General features: G+C 40.5%; 1 protein-coding gene across 2 annotated transcripts in view; it reads left to right on the top strand.

The window, feature by feature from the left end:
* SYTL2 (synaptotagmin like 2) overlaps positions 1 to 16,684 on the top strand; it is a 64,528-nt gene that overhangs the window by 20,079 nt on the left and 27,765 nt on the right. For both annotated transcript variants that reach the window (XM_056329019.1, XM_056329018.1), the window contains exons 3-4: positions 9,290 to 9,438; positions 11,923 to 12,058. In XM_056329019.1, coding sequence (XP_056184994.1) covers positions 9,290 to 9,438; positions 11,923 to 12,058 — 285 coding nt within the window. The remainder of the gene's footprint in view (positions 1 to 9,289; positions 9,439 to 11,922; positions 12,059 to 16,684) is intronic.

The raw sequence follows: 16,684 nt of genomic DNA on the forward strand, positions 1-16,684 counted from the left end.
GTTTCAGAGGTCTGAATGCTACATACACTTAACCTTTCTCAATGCTCAGTGGAAGTGTATGGCTGTTGAAACCCTAGTGTAGTTGTTTTTCTGATTCTGGTCAGCTTTAACAGATATCCTTTTCAGTCTCTTTTCAAGGCAGTTTTACTTATAAGGTAGACTGTCAGAAGGAAGGCTTTTTTTTCTGTTTTTTGTTTCTCAGGATGGGATATATTTAAGGTATTGTGGTGAGCTGAATATTGGCATTGGGGGAACTGGACTTACTACTATGGTGTGAAAATGACATTCGATGACTGTCATGAGAATACATTCTTAATACCTTCATAAAATACTTTTCTGTTAGATGGAACAGTTTTGAAAGTGTGCTCAACAGAGGCAAGCTCTCAGTGGAGATGGTTTTGAACATGGGTGCCAGTTCAAGTTTAAAGGGCTGATGGAAGATAGAAAAGGTTAGAGGTGCTGTCAAAGCTAACCTTGTTTCTGAAAAGAATTACCTATTTTATCCTACTGTGCCTCCAGAGTATTTCTTCCAAATGTTCTAGAAATTTTCAAAACGTATCCTCAGGATCCACTCAAATGATTGTGTCAGCTTGGTAGTGCCTGGGCATAGTTAGGTAACCAGGCGCCAGTTATAACTCCATAAATTTGAAGTATCACTCTTTCACATTGCCCTGTAATACTTAGGGACTCTTTCTAAAGCTAAATATCTGCAAAAATGTTCATTTTACCAGTCACCCACCCCTTTCTAATAAATTCCTTAATATCTATCATTTACACTACTTCACGGTAAAAGTTTGGGTGTCTGTAAATGAATGGAAAAATAACGCGTGGAATTGGTGTGGCTTACAGGCAAGGCAAAAGCGCAGTATGTTTGTATGAGCTCTACATTCTGTCTGGACCGGTAAACAGAATGGCACTTTGTCTAACTGAGGTCTCTTAGGCTGGCCATCATCCCTTCTATTTCGCATTGAATTTTTTTGAAAGTTTGCTTGGACTCTGGATAAGGGATGCCACAAATCACCGTTGTCTCTACATTTATTCCTAAGGATATGTTAAGATCCTGTCAGAGCATCCCTTCTAACAATATGATTCTGGAGTCCTATTCAGGGTACTGATGTTATCTTTAAGCCTTGGCGGATTTAAATTAGTCTATTAATAAGCAAGTGTGACTAATAAGAAAATAAAGCCTACAATTCTTGTGGAGCTGATTTTAAAAACGCATAAAACCTAAACTCACTTTGCAGCGTATTTAATTCTTGTACTTTTAGGTCATACATGTGTGTCAACAAGGAGCTTGCTTGTAATGTGAGAAAAGCTTTTTAATCTGAAGTTATTGTAAGAGACTAAGAATTAGGTGGCTTGAACTCTTTCACTGAAAATTCAAACTGAGAGGTCTTAGTATCCCATGTTGTCAAACAGAATGTGCTCTCACACACTGCTCAGACTTACTACAGGAGAAACAGCATGAGTTTCAATTAATAACAATTAATTTCTATTTTTGTAACTAGTTCTAAAATCACATACTTGTGTCTAGTGGTTGTACCAGGGACTTCTGATTAACTTTTAATGGGCTTACTTGTTAGTAAGTATAATGTGGTGATGGTCAAAGTGTATACATGGGAGCGTGTGCTTGGAGATTACCTTCAGACAAATCTGGTACACCCTGTAATCTCTTTCCTCGTACTCATAGCTAAATGATTTCTTTCTAGCTGGGCAGATCTGTTGAAGGAGAAAGAGCTCCATCACACTGTGAACCACCTGGAGTACTCTCCCAAAGGAGCTTGAGGATAAGACTGTGCTTGCCTGCTGCTCATGCTTTCCTTCCCTCCTTTGCTTGGCTTTGTGTAGTGGTTGCATGAGATCAAAGCAGCTCAGAGGCATTTCCCATTGCCAAAGACAGAGGGGATTCAGCACATCAATTCAGCAACAAACTCTTTTCAAATAAATGAAACTTGGTCTGTGTGTTGTCCTTTTTCTGCTTCAGCAATTTAAAATGGTATATTTGGGGACTGAAGTCCTTGGTTTAATGTGTTAATGGAGCAGGATTTTGGAGACATTTGGCAATAATCAAAAAGTCAAGTGGCACTCACATTGCTGATTTCTTGGGTATGTAAGTACCTAAATACACCTAGATGAGAATGTTCCTCTTTGGGCCACCTGTCTGGGTGGAAAAAGACAATGTCATGCCTTTTGGATTGATTTCCCCTTATGAACGTTTCTTAGCACCAAATGTGAAGTTCCAAATAATACTTTCTGTTCAGAAATAGAGCAATTTTATTCTCTAGGAAAATGTGCATGCCATTATGCTTTTTAAGAAAGCCAACTGACGTAAGAATGACTGTGAGTTCGGTGGGGAGGTTGGTTGCTGCTCTGCAGAGATATAGTTCATATGACCCCAACCAAAACAAACCCACCCTATTCTAAGTGAACTCCTTTTTTGCCTGAGTCCTCCATTTATTGCTAGACAGACACACAAAAAAAAAGGAGGAAAAAAAATAAAAAAAATTGTGTGTGTGTATATATCCTCCAGAAAGCTTTTTTGCATCCTCTTGTGTTTTCTGCCAGTTTCATCAGACCAAAGTAACAGTGAACTACAGCCCGCCTTGTGAAGAGTCAGTAAGAAAAGCAGGACTCTTAGGACTGTTTTCATCTTAATCTTGTGGAGTAACTGGGGTTAAGGAAGAGACCCTACTTACTGGTCTTAGTAAGAGACATGGCATTGGACTGAGAGCTGGGCTGATACCTTTTCTTCCCAGTATTGATTGCTAACTTGTCAACTATTAGCAGATGGATTATTTGACTGGATGATGCTTGTTTGGAACAGCTAGTGAAGCAGGGTGAGATGGAGTTTACTTTGTATGGTACAAGAGTGTGCTTTAGGGAATAAGTGGATACTAATAAGGCTTTTTAACCTCTAAATTGAGTACTCCCTCAGGAAGTATGGTTTTCCTTACAGTACAAAACCTGTCTTGGTAAGATCTATCACTTGTTTGTACCTGGGACTGTGTTGCATTATTCAGTGCCAAACTGAAGCCTTTGGCTTCAGAGTAGGTTAGTCTTGATTTGTAGCTCACACAAAATCCTAAAATGCAACCTGTTCTTTAGCACAGCATCAATTTCATGGATATACTCTTACTGGTAGTGTGAAGCAAGCTATGATGCAGGCTCTTCTGCTCACTTGGAGTTGTTTGTGCATCCTGTGGGATGTCATTGGATCAGGGCTGTTCTTATGCTTCATACACCTACTTTTATAGGCTTTAAAATACTGGGAATACTGTGTTTGAGCAGAACCTGTGAATGAATGCACATACATTCTAGCAGCCTCTCCCCCGATTCAGGTTGTTCTGTACCGCTGTCCACGCTGGCTAATACCAAAGGTGTATTGTCATAGGATAGGTGTTCCTTCATTGTGAAGGTGATCTTGGTTCAGTTTGGTGTCTTCTCCCCGCCCCCCCGCCATGGCAGGTTTACTTGGGTTGCGTATGAAGAGGGAGGGGAAGCCATTGGGAAGCCTCTATGCAAATCCTTTAAAACAAGCAGACAAACCAAGTAGTGGAAGGCTGTTATAGAAATGAAACAAGTGGAAGCTAATAGAAACTGAAGGCTGACAGACCTTGAAAGACTCCTACCTCCTGTTCTCTGGAGCCTCAACAGTCTTGCTACAGATTTTTCTGAATGGAATAAAGTCAAGCTTCATTGTACCAAGAAATGTCTAAACAAATTTACGTATTCCCTGTGTCTGCCTAGGGAGTATCTAATTACATGATTTATAACATATTACTTTTAAGATGAACCTTACTGCAAACTTGACAGTGTAACTACTAATAGATGAGTAAGTCTGAGTGCTAACTGCAGGTGACATAGTAAAAAAGCATGTGAAAATGGAGGAGACTATCTTCAGTGCAGAATGTGTATGTGTTTTAAACGAAACATGGGGACAGCATGCCAGTCTGATGTCCCATGTGTGGCCATCTTCTAGGAGAGAAATGATGCACAGCAGGGTTAATCTAGCAATGTGTTGGGATAGTAGTTTTGGTTCCACATTCTGGTGAAGACCGTATTTCAATGGACAACAGAGCTGCCTGTTTTCACTTTTCATCTCCAAAATCGGTTGACTTGTCTCATACCTATGAGCATGTAATTCATTCATTTTAATGCTCCAGGTCTGGATGTGTCCGTCTTCGCTTCTGACTTCAGAATAAATGTCAGTTTGTCTTGTTTGTCATCAAGACTTGTGTTGACTACACCCTAGTTATTTCTCCGAGGATCCAAAAGCAAGATGCTAGCTGTGATTAATTTATCAGGCTATTGTTAGTAGACCTAACACACCCGGGTTTCCAAATAGGCATATAATGGAAGAACATGCATGACTACAGACAGAACTAGACCACCTTTTTCTCATGTCTCCACCTACTTCTGCCTACCCAAAACCTTGCTATTCAGAGACCCCGGAGGCAGGAATCAAAGGAGGTGTTGCTGATGAGGTGTTTTGATGACAAGGATGGGGAAAGGTTGCATAACCCCATTAGTTTGCTTTATTCTTCCTAGTAGAGCCCTCGATCAGTTTAGAATTATATTGCTTAAACCAATCAAATATTAACTGATTTTTTTTTGTTTGAAAGTCATATGTGTGCAGCAAACGTGCAAAAGAAATAATCCGTATTCTCTACTTGGGACTACCCATTGCAAATGTTTTGGGTGTAGTTGTCTAACATGTCAGAGAACAGACTTTTCCTACACCTTATCTAGATATGTGCAGACTGAAGAGGCATGCTTGTGCAATGTAGAATGTTTAAACAATTACTCCTTTTGCCTTGTAAACCTTTTACGGCTGTTTCCCACTCCCTAAGAAGAAGTAGACAAAAATCTAAGTGGCAAGTCGACACTTATAACGCCTGGTCTAATATCCTTTTTCTCCTGTTATTCTAAGAGTGATACTACAAAAAGTTTATTTTGTGTGTCCAGAAAGTGACCCAGAACTGAAATTGTTTGCTGTCTTTTTGTTGGTTGGGCTTTGCTTGCAGCAAATAGAATTGAGAGTAAATTTTCAAAATTATCTCTCCTTTCACCTTCTCCACTCATTTGGTATTTCATTTGCAGGAGGGAGGTTTTGGAAGTGAATTTGTAGATAAGATGGTGGTATCAGGCTTCAAAAAGCCTTTGTTTTGCCACCAGTCACTAGGGTGCTTTTTCCATGTGTTCAGAATAAGGCATGTGAGATGCTAATGAATCTGTGTCTCTGAGCCAAATACAGACCCTGATTTAAATGCTTCTTAGTTTTGTCACGAGAAGTCCCAGAATGTGCTGCTACCATACACTCCTCTGTCTGACAAACTCAGTTTAAGCTGTCAGTTGAGGAATAAGGCCATAAAAGAAGTTAAGATGTCAGTTGTCACATCTTGCAAATTCTGTAGTGGCTTGTAGTATGGACTATGAATAAAGGGGGTACAGAGGAAGAAGTTAAGAGATGCTGAGGATGTAGCTGAACAGTTTTAGATACAGGTATATATTGCTAGATGGTTGTTTCAAAAAAAGAAACAGAAGTCATTATCACTTTGCCCTAACATGCAATGAGCTATTACAATAGCCTCCAAAGCGTAAGATAAACCGTTCTGGATTTGCTGATAGGAAGACAGGGACTGATTATATCGGAGCAGATTTCCTGCCTTACAGTGGTACCATGTGATTTAGCCCACTATCAGATGTTCTGGAGGTGGGGAGAAACAACCCAGTTAATACATGTGTAGGTTTTCTGTTTGCCTGCAGAGTGCTGGACGTTACATTACAGTTGCTCTGTATGCCCATTCACTGTAATTCTCCATGTACTTAATGCCCTGGTGGATGAAAAATTTATCACCTTCCCATCAAAAATGTTTTGCCTAGGTGTAGTGGAAAAATCATGGTAAGTAATGGGAGAACTCGGGCTTATTTTAAAAGGATTTTAGAGTGAATTCCTTCTAGCTCTGACCTTCATTTTGAGTTTAATGGTCCTATAGAAGAAACAGGCACTAGCTTTATTGTAATTTTAGGCTGTTGCACTCTGAAAACTGCAACATAGGCAGACTGGCATTTTAACAGGCCACTGGGGGACTCCAGAATACATCCTTACATCATAAGTAAAGCCATTATTGCATTTTCTCCTAATTGCAAATTTGGCAACTGAGCCTGCAATCTGACTCTTTATCTGGATGCCTACTAGTTCTTTGGTCACCAAGAAGAAGAAAACATAATGACAACTTGGTTAGCCTTTTTGTTGACTGGAGAGCTAGTGTAGAATCAACTGTTGGCTTCTAATCCTGCTGTGGTGTGCTGGGAGGTGTATGTAGCAGTGGAAAACTGTGGCTGCAGTCTGATTTTTCCACAATACCTTTCAGGGTAAACCACAATCTAAATCTAATGCCTGACAGTGAAACAGGCCCACGCAGTGCAAGCAGTTTGATATTACTGCTAAGGCCTGCTCATAGTAGAGCTTGAGAATTCAAGTAGCATTGTAAAAATTCCGGTTTGTAACCTCAGCAGCTGTTCTTGCAACAAGCCTATGTCGGTGATCACAGGCTTCGTAAATGCTCTTTTCCCTGCCAAGACCCAGAACTAATTGTCTTTCTGATAATGGAAATCTGCTTCTTTATTTGTGACTGGGGAATATCTGGGAGTAGCTTTAATATTTATGTTGCTCTTAGTTCTTCAAAAGATGGAACTGAGAGGTGAAATACTTCTCTTGAAGAGACAGGGAAGCCAAGCTAACAAAGGTCAAGTGCTATCAAGGTGAGGAGGCAAAAGTAGTTTGTAAGTCAGCTGCTGTGAGCTTTTGTCAGGTCTTAACATACAAGCCCTATCAGTCAGACAGGACGTTTGTGGAGGAAGTACTGTGTAAATTGAGAGCACGTTTGTACCTTTGTTATCCAGCATAATTATCTCCCGAAGTCTAGAAGGCCTGTTGAGCTGGTGGAGTTAAGGTACGCTAAATTTCCATAGGCAGCAAACAGGGGTGGGAGCAAAGTGCCTGACACTCACTTCCAGCCAAAATAACAGCAGCATTGGCCATGGGTGATACTTAATGAGTTTAGAGCCATGACAAATCCGTGCCTCTGTCTCTGTCCTGCTTATGTTAATCCGTCACAGATCTGAGAGTCCAACAAGCAGCTAAATAGGCTGACACAGCTGAGGGGCCTGGGATCCTGTCCACTTCTACAGTGATTTATCAGTCTGAGCTGACCTGTAAAGGTCTCCTACCACACCCTAGTTTCAGTAGCTGAATACAAAGGTGAAAGGAGTGAGCAGTGTCTGGGGTAAGCGTGTTGAATGAATACTTGTCCTGTGACTCAGTAACTTCCCGCTAGGGAACCTTCCTTGGCACGTGTTATCATACTGCCCTGAAGCACTAGCTGGTGTCAGATCTCACCTGCCCTGCAGGCTGTACAGATAGTTGAAAAGCCAGTCCCTAGCCCTAAGCAGCATCTCTTCTGAGAAGACAAATAACAGATAGGAGAGAAGGTGAAAGGGAGATGCAGTCATCTGCGTAAAAATTCTTGCATTCCATATTTCCACTATTCCAGCTGGCTGTGTTCATAAACTGGCTGAGCAATGAGGAGTTGGCTCATACATGAGTAATACGTTTGCTTGAAGACAGAAGGAAGCTACTGCTGTGCTCCTGCTCCAACCTGGAAGACCTGAGGCATATGTGAAGAACATATTTTGGCTCTTGGAAAAGCACAGTTATAAGCAAGAGCCAAATTTTAAATGGCCTGCTAATGCTATGGACTGTTGAATCTTGGCCTTAAAAATGCCAATGGTGACCTCAGCTCCTGGAAGCCTCGACTGTGTATGGCCGAGTCGAGAGACAGAAGTTATTTACACACCTAGGAGGGGCTGCCTGTTGACAGTACTTTCAAAAAGAAGTTTGGGTATGAAAATTCTAGTATAGCTGATGCTTTCAAATAAGCCTTTTCACTTCTGGCCATACAAGTATGAAGGAGCAGTTAAATGATAGATGAGAATGGTCTAGCTTAGTGTGGGGGTTAGGACTGGCTGAGTGTCCTTTCTCTGCTGTGAATGGTTGTCTGTACTTGACAGTCAAATTGCAACCTATAATAAAATGACTGTCATCATAGCTGCTTGATTGCACTAAAATTCCTTCTTCTATACTCGTCAGCAATATAAAAGCGGCATGAACCTCCTTGCAGTTGGACTAGATGACTGTTAAAGGTCCCTTCCAACCCAAACCATTCTATGATTCTATGATGGCCATCAGGTGTGTGGGAGGTAGCACCATCCCACAGCACTATGGACTGTATTTAGCCTTAAAGTCTCTGAGTAGCCTGATTTGTTTTGATTTCTCCCTTGGGATCCGTTATTAGCTTGTTTTGCTGAAGGAAAGGGCATAAATGGAAAAGGCAGATGACACCTGACTTGACTTTTTTTGATTAAGTACTCTCTAAATCTGTGTAGTAACCTTCCTGGTCTGTGGGTTAGTCTTCAAGTCATGTATAAGCATATACCTACTGTGTTTATGCCTAATGAGGAAAGAAAACAACCTCTCAAATTGCACACAGCAACTCCTTATTCTATTAAAGTATGTTTTGTAGAAGCAGAGTGACCCTGAAGCCTGAAGTAAAATTATTAAAAATTTCCTTCACGGTATTTAAAGTGGCTGCATTTCATGTGGTACATACATGTAGATCAATAAATTGCACAAACTTATTTTGCCGTTTCTGTCATGTGATGCTGTCTTCCTTTGTAACTCATTGTATTCATATAAGGGGTTTTGTGTAACGTATGGAAAAGATGGCACCATCTTCCAGTACACTTTTGGAATGTGTGTGTAAAAGTACTGGCATATGAACAGCCTGAAAAGACATCTTCTGAGCCCCCAAACAGCCATGGACTTAATCTTGGCACAGACTTCTTGTGCTGTCCTGCTAACTTATCTCAGTTTTAACCTTGGAAAACTGACCTTTGGGGACAAGAAGTCAAGATTTGCAATTACTGGAGACTTCTCCAGACCTGTCTTTTTTTTGAGAGTGTATCCTATCAAAGCATTTTTTCCAAGTTACTTCAGCTGATCTACTGACGGTGACAGGGCTGAGACTCTTCCCTCTCCAGGTCATTGTTATCCTTCATAATTAAAAAAAGGAGATTACCAGGATGGAAACAGCATGCTGAGACAGCATTAAAAAACAAAACAAACCCACCCCCCCCTTCCCCCAAAGCAAAAATATCTGGCCTATTCTTTTCACACAGGTAAGTAGATTGTGTGTGTATCTAAATTCTTCGTTTTTCCCCTCCTCAGGCATTTACCAGAAAAAGTCAAAGATGATGTTCAGCTAAAGAATATGAGTGGGCAGTGGTTTTACGAAGCAAAATCAAAGAGGCACAGAGATAAGATACACGGAGCAGACATCATTAGAGCTTCCATGCGCCGGAAGCCTGCCACTCTCGGTAAGCATTTGGTTTATATCTTATTTCGGAAAGGCTGACTCTTAGTTAACTAACCTCAGACACTGTTTTCTGTGAAATACAAGAATATTGGTATCTCTACAAGCAGAAAACGACGCCAAAAAATAGATTTCCCATGTAATTTACAGTGTAAGTTTTCCTCTCCCCCAGTGCTATGTGTTAGTGAGAGTAACTGTGTGGTAACTGCTAACAGGAGGGACTGGCTTGTGTTTGTGTTGGACTAAAAGCCCTCTGCACTCCTGGACTGCATTCTCATTTCCATTTTTGAGGCCCTATGAGCTATCCTGGGACATGCAAAGAATCAGATTGAGGAAATTGCTCTTTAATATGAATTTCCAAGATTTTGGGTGCTCAGGTTGAGACATCTGAGGCTTAATGGTGGATACCATCAGCTAGACCTAGTGGTTAGAACTACTGAAATATGTGCTGGGAGCTCTCACAGCTATAACTGGCATCCTGTGTCCACAATAACTTTAAATGCACCCACTATCCTCCACGTCATGGTGGGTGCCTGCAAATGATCTGTTAAAAATGCTCGTTAAATGTTTATGTGTCAGATAAGTTGCAGACATTAATTTAGTAGTACAGATAGGTAGGTAGTATATTGTATGTAAACTGAGTAATGCTGACAAGCTTGGTGCTCACTTAATATTTACTATATTCTGATTATTTTTTTTAAAGATCAGATTGTGGAAGATAATAATAGTGTTTAACATTGGATTTAAATAGTGTTTTGTTTGGAGAGAAACAAAACAAAAGAGAACGTAAGAGTTGCCCTACAGGACCAGACCAAAAGCTTGTGTCCCCAGTGTCCTGCCTCTGGGAGAGCCTGGCAGCATGTGTAGGCTCCAAGGCCAGGACCAGCCTGCAGCTAATCACACCTCAGGCTTTTCTGAAACAGGGGAGGTATTTCTGGATAATTTTTTCCCATTAATTTGTTCAAGAAGTTCTTTAAAGCCATGCCTCTTTTAACATTCGCCATCTCCTGTCCTGAGGCATTTTAAAATGAAGATTTTCCGCATAAGAAGTGAACAGTTTCCTGGTCAGGTTTTGAACTGATCACCATTAACGTTATCCCTGGGAGAGAAAGTTCCTCTAATTCTACTAAATCCTTTTGATTTAAAAGGGCAAGACTCGTCAGTACAACCTAGTGAGAATAACATTTGTCATCTTTATTTTTTTAAGTTCTATTAAGGGATTTTTCTGTCTGCTAGTGGAGCAAGTAAGGTACTTCTCTCAATACTATGGATGGACTACAGCTTGCTACTTTCTATGGGTTTTGTAACTGCAATTTAACCTTGTCTTCCTGTGTCTAATCCTGCAATGTTACATGTTCTTAATTCCTATATGCCCAGAGATGAGTTTGGATAATGGCATTTTAGTCAATTTAAGGTTACTGTGTAATGGTTTGGCGTTTTTCAAGTTAACAAGAAAAGACCTGAAACAGAAAAGAATGCAAAAAAATCACAGGTAGTTAGTGCAGCATGTTTGTAGTTTTGACTGATTGTGGACTTAAAGGTTATGAAAATCAGCTGTAAAATTCTAGCTAAATTTTACAGCAATTTATAGCTTAAAGGAAAGTACTTAAAGCCCTATTATCTTAGATGAAGGTTAATTACTCCCAATATTATTGCTTGAACAAAGGGGCATACTGGTACATTCAGAAATATGTGCAATTGCTTGGTTTCAATGACTCATTTAAATGTCAAGATATTTTTGCTTGCAGTTATGGATAGCAAAAGTGAGAATAAAAATCTTGCTCATTATTGCACACTAGGAAATTCTTCATTTCTAAACAAAGTGCAAAAAGCAGCAGAGGAAATAATGTAAATGAATGTTTTGACTGAAAGAGGTTATCACAATAGGATTCTGTCCCACCCCAGAAAGAAATGCAAATATATTTGCATTTGCTGAATGAGGTGGGGCTTTTTGTTTGGTTTTTTTTTTCTTTTTTAATACTTACCTTTTTAACTTGTGGTATTGTGGTAATTCTATCCATAAAGGATTAGCCACCTGCTTAAATGAGAGTTATGACCAACTTCCAGTTTACTGCTGTAGGAAGGGGATAATTGGCTCGATTAACTGAACTTCAACATGTTTTCAGTTTCCTATGGTTTAATTGTTTTTGTTTCCTCAGGATCCAAGATTAAATTTTTGGTGTTTATCTAGCTACAAGAACTACAGCATCAGTCTTTACTAGTGTTATTTATAAAACTCCTCCATTTAGGATCACTTTAAGATCTAAAGCAGATGTACCTGGAGCAGTAGAGGGAAGTATTCAGACCAGTATGTGACATTTCTAGTAGCATTACAAAAATTATGCTTTGGAAGGCACCAGATCTGCCTCTGTACACAATTCAAGTATGGTGGACTTTGAAGTAGCTGTGGGATGAATGCAAGTACTTGTATTTTCTTCTTGAAGAAATGCTGTATGGGAGACAACAATATTCTTTTTTTATGTTCTAGCTGAAGTGGGTCAGAACAAATCAAACAAAGCAAAGAACAGCTGGGTTAGCAATGTTGATAAAGAAGTATTTGTGCCACCAGAACCACATGGCATTGTGGAACATCAAGAAGAAGAACAACTGAAAGCTAGTTCAAGGTAAGCTGTGTGTTTAATCACACTTAATTTGTATATATCAGGATTGAAACTTGTGAGCTGTAAGTTCCATCCAAAATATTTTACTTGCCTCTTATTTCAAAGGTAATAAAATTATTTTTCAGTATCACCCAAGGAATCTGTGCATGTGAAAGGCTGACAAATCATAGTCATGTATTAATCGTTCTGCATTCAAATGCAGAATAATCTTCAGTTTACCTTTTCAAGGAAAAAGTTGTGTAGAGTGTAGCACACATATTGTCATGTCATAACTTAGTCTGGCTCCCAGAAGTGAGACCAGGATTTTCTGGTTAGAATGTCTGCCCATGATCAGTCCTCTGCAGTTAGTAATAGGGGGACAATAGCATCTGCATCTCTTCATTCAGTCACTTAATGAGACTAGATTATTGATTCAGCCTGAATTTTAAGTTTGGATCATACAAAGAATCAGAGACAGAGAAATTGCTCTTTGGAATTTTCCACATTTTTGGGTGCACAGTTTAAGCCCTCTGAGACTTTTTAAGGAGATGAAATGTATTTCAGGTGGAAAGAACCAGAATCTTTGGATACTTGCAGAAAATAAGTCAGATTCTACCAAGAAAAATAAAGGCCTTTCTGGAAAGCAGAGGCTTCCATTCAGAGTAAGGCAAGACAGACAGCTTGGATATGCCTGAATGGCTATAGTGGTTGCAGGAAAGCTGGATGATAAGTACTTTCTGAACTACAGAGGATTTTTGTATTAAATCACGCTATCTCAAGTCTGTAAACATCCCAAACAGCTTCATTTTACTTGGAAATATCCTGAGTTGCTTTCAGAGACAGGTATGTCATCCCTTTAAAATACCTATGTGTATTGATTCATTGGCTGTGTGAAAAGGTTTCGAATAGCCTGCATTTGAAAAGGAATCTTAGCTAGGGTGACAGCAGGTGGAAATGAAATGTCTTTCAATGGCCAGATTCCCCAGTACCACTGAGGAAACAAGAACTAGGGTGTAACACAGATAGCTACTGCTTGTGCTTTCAGTGAAAGTGAGGTAAGAGCCAGAGTTACTTTTTAGGATGACTCTTACTTCTGGTTGTGCCATTGATCAGCTCTGTAACCTTTCAATTTCTTCTCTGTCTTCTGAGTCCTTCTCTGTACCTTATCTGTTTTTTCTTTGCAGCAAGGCTTGTATCCTACTATGCACTTGTACAGTATCTAGTAGCAATTGCATCTTTCGCTTTTGTGGTCTGCAAACTGGGCACGCACATTCACGGTGAATGGCACCAAAGGTCGGTGTAAGTCTTAATAACTCTGGCTTGCATTACTTCTCTGTCTTTTCCTTTATGTATAAATATCAGTGAACTCAAAGGGGTAGTCTTATCCACATCTGAAATCATGCTGAAAAAGGTCAAATCAACTGCTTTGTTTACAAATGAAGTTGTACGGTAAGGATGATAAAGGTTGCTTACCCCAAGAAAGCTTAGCTCCCTCCCCAGATTGGCTGATAATGCTGACAGGGTTATTACTGAATGGGGGGTGGGGGTGGATGGGGTGGGTTTACAGGTGGCTTTTACTTTCAGGAGATTGTTATGGAATTGTTTCTTTATGAACAGCACAAGACATGTTGCTGTTTAGTATATCTTTTAGAATATTTTACGAATCATCTTGCACATCAGGAAAAGATGATGATACTTTAAAAGAATTACAGCCTTATGTTATTCTTATCATTATAACTCTACAAATTGTGTGTAAGCGGTAAGGAGTGATACATTTCATAAACTCTCAGGGCAGCCTTTTCAAAAATATATAACGTAACGAGGTTGAAGAACACAGACAATTGTTTGGAATATGACTAACTTGATAGTGGTCTTTAACTTGAGGTGATTTGATGACTTATTTCAGGTCATAGCCATGTGAAGCTCAGTAGTTTTTGTCCAGGACCCTTTCCTGCCCTTTGCTCCAAATTGTGCCAGAAATTAATCAGCCTGTATACCATGTTCACGTGCGCTCGTACTCACCAATAGCTCAAGATCTTCTCTCTACAGCAAGCTCACACAGTCCAGCATTTATGGGACGGTGGGAAATGGACCTTAGGAAGTGATCAAGAGTATATGTGGCTGGATGCCTACTGGCATATACCTTGTAAAAATACTTGATTAGATGCCTCAGATTATTTGCTTCTAAAATATCAAAAGCTGAAGCAAGCAAATGTGGCAGGACTATGTGCAATTCATTGCTTATTATTTCAGTATGGGCTTATTTCATTGTGACTGAGATTAGTCTACGCAACATTGCATGTGAGAAATTGCAGGAGGCATGATATGTTTTTAAAGTATTCCTCCTTTCTGTTCTTTTGATACTGGACTTCGAAAGAAACAGTCTGACATGGCTGTGGGCTTGTCTGTAATGGCAGGAGGTGATCAGGACTTGAGGGGAAACCCAGTGCTGGGAAAGCCCACCCCACCAGCTGGGGTGGGAAGGGAAAGCCCAGACACTACAGATATTTAATATGGCAAGGAATTAATTGACTCTTCCTCTTGCAATACAATAGTCTTAACGTGGCTACAATTAGGAGGATGAAAGTATAATCTAGAGTATCATTCTGGAGCTTGGGACTGTGTTAAGTGAGTATTGTGGTTTAACCTCAGCCGGCAACCAAGCACCACGCAGCCGCTTGCTCACTCCCCCCCCACCCAGAGGGATGGGAAGGAGGATCGGACAAGGAATGTAAAACTCCAGGGTTGAGATAAGAACAATTTAATAGGTAAAGCAAAAGCCGCGCACCCAAGCAAAGCAAAGCAAGGGACTCATTCACCGCTTCCCCTGGGCAGGCAGGTGTCCGGCCATCCCCAGGGCAGCCGGGCTCCATCACACGTAACGGGGACTCGGGAAGACAAATGCCATAATTCCGGGTGTCCCCCGCTTCCTTCTTCTTCCCCCAGTTTTTATACGCAGCATGATGTCATATGGTATGGAATAGCTCTTTGGCTAGTTCGGGTCACCTGTCCTGGCTGTGTCCCTCCCAATGTCCCGTGCTCCTCCAGCCTTCTCACTGGCAGGGCCCAAGGAACTGAAAAGCCCTTGACTTAGTACAAACATCACCCAGCAACAACCAAAACCATCAGTGTGCTGTCAGCATTGTTCTCACATCAGAGCCAAAACACAGCACTGCACCAGCTACTAAGAAGAAAACTAACTCTATCCCAGCTGAAACCAGGACAGTGAGCTCACATCTTCTAGTGTCCAAATGCTACACGTGGTTCAGGTACTTGGACTTTAAAAACATTTTAAAGTGCTACTTTAAGGGTAGGTTTGTGGGATGTGTGGGGTTTCCCCCGCCCTCCACCCCAGCTCCCTCTTTCTTCCTCTAAGAGTGTGCTTCAGGCCAGCACTGGCTTGCAGGCTTTGCATAAACTGAATGACTGCTGACCTGAGGATTGGGATGAGAAGATACATGATAATGAATTACCCAGGCTTTTTTGTTCTCGTTCCTATCCTTAAACCAAAACAATTCTTACTGAATGTGAAGAAAATCCAGTTCTAGTAGATCTGTTTGTAAACTGCTGAGGGTCAAATCCAGCCCTAGGGCCAGTTCAACTGCTGTTGAGTCAGGATGCTGCTATATTAGATGGAACAGAAATCAGCCCACAACTATATTTCTAATATTAGCATAGTCATCTTCATCCCCACACCCCAAACATCTAAATTCAGTAATGAAGCTATGAATGGTGTTTTTCTTGGGTGTTATATCACTGTGGTACTTTTCTTGCATAGCAGAGTCTTTACAAGCCAGGTGTGTGAAGTGTCTGTTGAAGGTGTAACCATGCACACAGCATGAGTTTTCACAGGATGACTCAGTTTGTCAATATGAACTCTGTTCAGTGATACCATCTGTCTATGCTGAAACTCAAAAAAGGGGAATGTTAAAGGGGTTTTATCTTTCGATTTAAGATTTGTAGGTTGTTTTCTTCCCTAGGCTAGAAAATATTCTTAGCTTACGTTGAACAGGTGACAAGTGTGGTCCTAGAGTTCTGCAAGGTGAAAATTTGCACAAAAGCCCTAATTCCTAAAATCCGTGTAACTTTTCTGGAATAATAAGGTACTGGGATACCTAGATAAGGACACTTTTATGGAGTCCTGTTAAATCGCCCTAGCTTTACTCACACCAGATTCTCTACCCTTCAGGATGAGCCCAGGAAAGCTTTTTTGTTTTTTTGACTGGGAAGCCATTTCTGAGTAGACTGTATTGACAATGCATACAAATTTGGAACCCTTTTCTCCAGCTTTGCTCCTGCCTTTGCCTTGTTGCCTCTTGGTTCTTTTCCAGTGCTGTCCAGTCTGCGCTGTATGGAATCTGGGCCTTTACTGTAGTTTGTTTTGCTGAATTGCAGTGCAGAATTTTTTTAATCTGGCTGTATCTGTCAGTTTGGCTTCATACACTCTCTTAGATCAGCCTTGTGAATGCAGCATGTCTGGGAATTGTTTGTACAGTTTTCCCATCTGTATGGGTTGTTGACATGAAACTTAGTTATAGGATCCTGTGTAGGTTTTTTTTTTTCCTCTACTTTGTGTCTTCTTTAGAGCAGGGTTTTCAAGTTGTAATGCAAAATTAACAACTCTTGATTATTCTATGGTAAGTCAGAAGT

This window comes from Falco biarmicus, chromosome 2 (assembly GCF_023638135.1).
Source record: "Falco biarmicus isolate bFalBia1 chromosome 2, bFalBia1.pri, whole genome shotgun sequence".
NCBI lineage: Eukaryota > Metazoa > Chordata > Aves > Falconiformes > Falconidae > Falco > Falco biarmicus.